The sequence below is a fragment of the Prosopis cineraria genome, unplaced genomic scaffold, assembly GCF_029017545.1.
Source record: "Prosopis cineraria cultivar Desert tree isolate PC_DT_omini unplaced genomic scaffold, ASM2901754v1 PC9, whole genome shotgun sequence".
Lineage (NCBI taxonomy): Eukaryota > Viridiplantae > Streptophyta > Magnoliopsida > Fabales > Fabaceae > Prosopis > Prosopis cineraria.
In genome coordinates, this window is record NW_026555340.1 from 22340489 (window position 1) to 22345948 (window position 5460).

Genomic DNA, 5460 nt, shown 5'->3' on the forward strand with positions numbered 1-5460 from the left:
TTTCATAAGTTCTTATTCTATGGTTTCCAATTCAAATTTTCAATTTTACTTTCTTAAACATCTTATTTAAAAACATAAATTTTATTTTATAAATCATGATTTTTACTTCATGATTGACTTGGCATGTAACAAATATGTTTATATATATCGTCACTAAATTTTGTCTGTGGCTTTTCCTTTTTCTGTTTCGGAATAATCTAATTTTTAATTTACCAAGCTTGTCTCATTTATTAATTTGGTTCACAAAATTCAATTTTTATCAATTTCATCCTTAAAATTTACTTCAGTTATTGATTTAGTTTTTATTTTTTAAAAAAGAAATTATCATATTAAAATTTGTTGATGTTGATAAAAAATAAAATATTGATGGCAGCAATGTAAAGTAGTAAAAAAAATATTATTTAGGTTGGAAAAAAACATATTTTGAAATTTCTTTAAAAAAACAAAGCACATTATAAAAAATATATTGATAAAATTTAAATTAATTTGAAGCTTAATTTGTTATCATTTAACTATATGTGTGTGTATGTCAAATCATTGATATACTTTATACATTTAATTATTTTACACATTTAATTATTTTGAGAGTCAGTTTGTGTTTTAAAACTTAAAAAAACTCACATAATAAATTTAAAAAATATAAAAAAAACTAAATTGATTAAAATTATATTCAAAGAACTGAATTGATAATGAAGATAAATTTAAAAAACTAAAAAAAATTTTATCCCTTGTTAATAAACAAAACTTTGAAATTAAACGTGCCGGGCATGATCCATGCAACCATTGGCACTGTTTATTTAACCATGATCACTAGTCACCTTTTAAAGAGAAAATAATTGTTGTTTGAATAAAAAACAATGATAATGCACGTTGGACATGAAAGCACACTAAAAAGTGCAAATTAAAGGTAACGAATATGATTTGATATTGCTATTTTCGTGACTTTTTGGTTTTTTAAGATGGTCACGTGATGTTAATTACCAAAGAGATCGTCATTATCATTCTTAATGACCCAGCCATTTTGGCTCGCCAGAGTAGATTCTCGATGAAGATTAGAGACAAGCAAAAGTTAATTAAAATGCTTATCATTATTACATGTGCTTCTATAAAACTCTTTTTGCCGTTGACTGCTGAACCAACAAGAAATCAAAAGCTTGTGGGTGATGCAATATAAAACATGTTTTTGTTATAACATTATACTTTTTTTTATCTTAAATTATCTTATAATTTAAAATAAGATTATATATAGTAATAAAATATAATAATGACACTTTATAAATTTATTTTTGAAAATAAAACTATAAACTTTTAAAAATATCTTTACATACTTAATCATTATGCTACAGTATTATGTTAATCCTTACTTGAGAAGCAATGTTGAAAAAAATACCATTAATAAAATCTCTTTTTGTCTAAATTGTCTCGTGTTTTTTTAACTTAAATTGCTCTCATTCATAAAAAGTTATGGGAGGCACCAATGAAAAGCATGAAATAAGTGATTGAGTTATTTAAATTAAGTAAAAAAGAAAAAAGTAAATGAATGTGATTTTCTCTTATTATGCTTTATTGGGTAAGAGAAAACAAAGAGGAGAGAAAAAATAATTTTATATGGACAATTGTAATCTTTTTTATTTGTAGAATATATATATATATATTATGTATCTTAATATTTTACCAAATTATTATTTAAATTTTCATTATACATTAACAATGGTATAAATTAAAAATATAATTACAAATTATTTTATCCAATTTTAATTTTTATTTATAAAATTATTAAATATACAATAATCTAAAAATTTTAGACTAAAACCGAATACAAGGAAATGGAGAAAGGCAAGGAGTGGAAAACAAAAAATATTTATGGCTAAATTTAAAGGTGAAATTTTTTAAAAGTAAAATTTTCTTTTCAAAACCTCTCTCGAAAAAAAAATTAAGGAGAAGAATGCCACTGTTTCTTCACTGTTCTCCATCACTTATCTTCCTGCTCTTCTCTCTAGCAAGAATAGCATTAATTATATTATATTTAACCAAGAATGGTATCTTATAAGAAAACTATCAATACTATATGTGGCATCTAATGATCTAAGTGCCAAATTGTTAATAATATCTTTATCTGATACCCATGTGTTATTTTTCTCTTTATATGATCCAAGTTTGTTGATTGAACAACAACAATGGCACATTTCGTAGCCATGGTGACCCTCGTATAGTTGACCCTACACAAGCATGTTCCACGCTACATTATTTATAACTTTTTGAACAGTATGACTTACTGTAACTCTTGTATTGATGATTCACACCTTCAAGATGATATTCTAATACTACATCAAAGCTTATATTATTAAAAAATTAAGGTCCTATTTTATTACTAGAAAGAAATAAAATAGATTGAATTGAAAAATTAAATATAAATATGAGATAATTAAAAAAGATGGTAAATCACATTCATGAGATTGAGGGAGTGAGGCAATTTAGTTTATAGAGTTAGAAATTATGATTCATAAGATTTTTGGAGAATACAATGATTCTCACATTTATAATATATATTAATAAGTTTTATCATGTTAATTATGAGAGTGAATGATGATTTAATTCATTTTTTATTAATTTTTTCAATTCATTTTATTGTATTTATTTCTAATAATTAAATGGAACCTAAAGTTGCTACAGCAATATAAAGTGCTTAACAAGATTCAAGCATATCAATATGTGAAGCCAAGGGATAAGACTATAACTTCAATCATTTTATTTGTAAGATGATAATGCTTCACAATACAACTTCGGATTACTCCTCCACCTAAAAAGAATGTACCAAGCATGCATTTTTTCTTAATAACAAAAAATTTATGTGAATTTGGTTTCGAAGATTCAATAAGGTCAAAATCTAACTCTAAGCTCAAAGAGCACTTATAAAAATAAGTATAGATCACTTATCACTAAGGCCTTAATATTAGCAATGAAATTTAATCTTACAGCCTTATAGTTTTGAGCTAATTCCTTACCAATTGAATCAACATTTATAAACTTACACAAAACATGTGTGTGTGTGTGTGTTTTTTTATGTGAGTATAAGAAACGGACCTTGCCTATAATAGGAAATTTTGTCCTTTGAGATGTTGAGGGCAAATGATAGGCATCACCTAACTAAATTATGTATAAAAAAACTGAGATTCGAATATTTTACCACTTGTTTAAGTGATAAAAATAAAAAAACTTTTATTATTCACATCAACTTGAATCGATACAAAACATGTATTTTATTAAAAGCACATAGATGTAGCTACACAAAAATACCAAATCAGAATTTGGTATAATCACACCTAGAGTAAAAATCCTTACATTCATTCCTTGCATGGTCAACTAATACAAGGAATCTCACTCATGCATACATGCATCCATCTACCTGTAGACACACAACTAACTTGGTCTGTTATACTTGGTCACTGGCTAGAGGCTCTAATTGGATCTCAAAAAGCTCAATTGGAGCCCCACTAAAAAAAAAACCTATGTACAAACCAATGCAAACACAAGTACAAGACTCCAATTTCTTCTTCAATAATCTCTAGCATTTCAAATCAAAAAATAATAATAACAATAATTAGAGCCCTGTAAGATTGTATATCTAATATTTTGCCAAGTGTATGAATGATTTTCTTTTCTTTACTTTACCACTTATAGAAAGAGATGATGAATCGCAGAAATAAAGGTGATCCTCACTTTCTCAATGCCAACTTGAGCTTGGCCCTCTGATTGGGCCTGGTCCAGGGCCGTAAAGGCCCAAATTCTGCTTCTCCTTCATTGAGTTGATCTTCTCCAGCTTCCATTCCCCTCTCAGCCTCGCAATGAAAGTCGCGGCTTTCACGTTCACATCGGGGCTCGGACACGAAACGGACCCACCCAGGTCCACTTCAGGCGGGTCGTCCTTGGATTTCGGGTCATTTGGGTTTTCTTCGGGTTCCGGTGAACCGCACCGCGAGCTGTTAGTGCTGCGTATCTTCACGAAATCTCCACGAACCGTGAACTTCATCTCCGGAATCTTGAACGGCGGCGGCGGCGGCGGGGGAATTGGGATCAGAGGTGATTGATTGCCGAAGTTTAATAATGTCTCGTTGTTCAGAGTCGTTGTTCTCGTGGGCAATGGCGGCCTACCGGAGTTCCTGCGTCGGAGGGGTTCAGTTGCTGGAGGAGGAGGCGGTGGTGGTGGAGGTGGGATCTTGGGCTTTCGGAATGACCATCGCTTCGAAGATGTCAATGGCGGTGGAGGTGGGGGAGCCGGAGGTGGAGGCGTTGAGACTGAGTGAATTTTCTTGTTCTTGCCTCCTCCCTTCTTGAACCAAGTGTGGAAGACTGACGGCGGAGGAGGAGGAGGAGGAGGAGGCGGCGGCGGCGGCGGCTGTCTCTCATTGACGTCATCTTCATTGTAAATATAATCGACCTTTGTTGTTCTCTGCTTTCTCTTCCTCTTTTTCTGATCGGATAGTGAAGCCCACGCCATTGCTATTTCCCTCTTGACATTACTCTTCCTCCGTTGGTTCCTGCCATATTTAAGCTCCCCTTGTGTTTGGACCGACGGCGCCGGCGGCGGGGGCGGGGAAGGGGGCGGCCGTGGCGGAGAGCGATTCCTTGTGATCTCATTATAATCGACTTTCACATTTTTCAGCTTTTCCTTGCGCGGTACCCTCTGATAAGTTCGCCTAGATTTAGGCCGAGCAGCAGCTGGTGGAGGAGTTGGCGGCGGCGGAGGAGGAGGAGGAGGCGTCCGTGACTTCGGGGCTGGCTGCGGCGACGAACTGCGAATTTCGAAGGTCTCCACCTGAATTTCCTTCACATCAGCGTCTTCTCCTACTTTTTCCTGCCTCATGCTGCTGTCCACCGGAATCTGGTCCCTTGCTGGCGGGCGAAACTTGTCGATTTCAAAATCATCAAAGAAACGATACCGATAATCACAGTCAGTTTCCCACAACGACTCCGCCGGAGATCGGGATAAGAGCTACTGCTCCTCCTCAACCGGGAAACTCCAGTCATCGGTGACTGCAATGGGATGATCGGAGGTGAATCATAAATCTTATTCTCCGAGAATCCATACCATTGCCGAGAAACAGACCCATCTTCTTGGTCAACAGTTCTCTCATACCCAACCGCGCTGACCCTGGTGGTTTCGACCTCTTCCGACGACGCCGAATCCTCGTCGTTCCTCTTAGCGAAAACTCCACAGAGAATCGCGAAAAGCACGAAGAGAATATTAAGAGAGTCCCAGCTTTTCTTGACGGAAGTAGGTCGGAGGAGTTGAGATATAAAGGAGAGAAGAGGAGGAAGTGCGAGGAAGAGGAAGAGGAGGGTGATAATAGGTAAGATAATAATAAGCAGAGGTGGGCTCAGAAACGGAGAGGGAGAGGATGATCGACGGTGAGGCATGGAGGTTGTCGTCGGAGGTGGCGGCGGTAGTGGTTTGTTCTG

The 5460-nt window shown here is 34.6% G+C and overlaps 1 protein-coding gene across 1 annotated transcript; it reads right to left on the reverse strand.

Moving 5' to 3' along the window:
* Positions 1-3724: 3724 nt before the first annotated feature.
* Positions 3725-4864, reverse strand: LOC129319678 (formin-like protein 3). Its single transcript, XM_054964769.1, has one exon. The coding sequence runs from the start codon at positions 4862-4864 to the stop codon at positions 3725-3727; it is 1140 nt and encodes a 379-aa protein (XP_054820744.1).
* Positions 4865-5460: the final 596 nt, after the last annotated feature.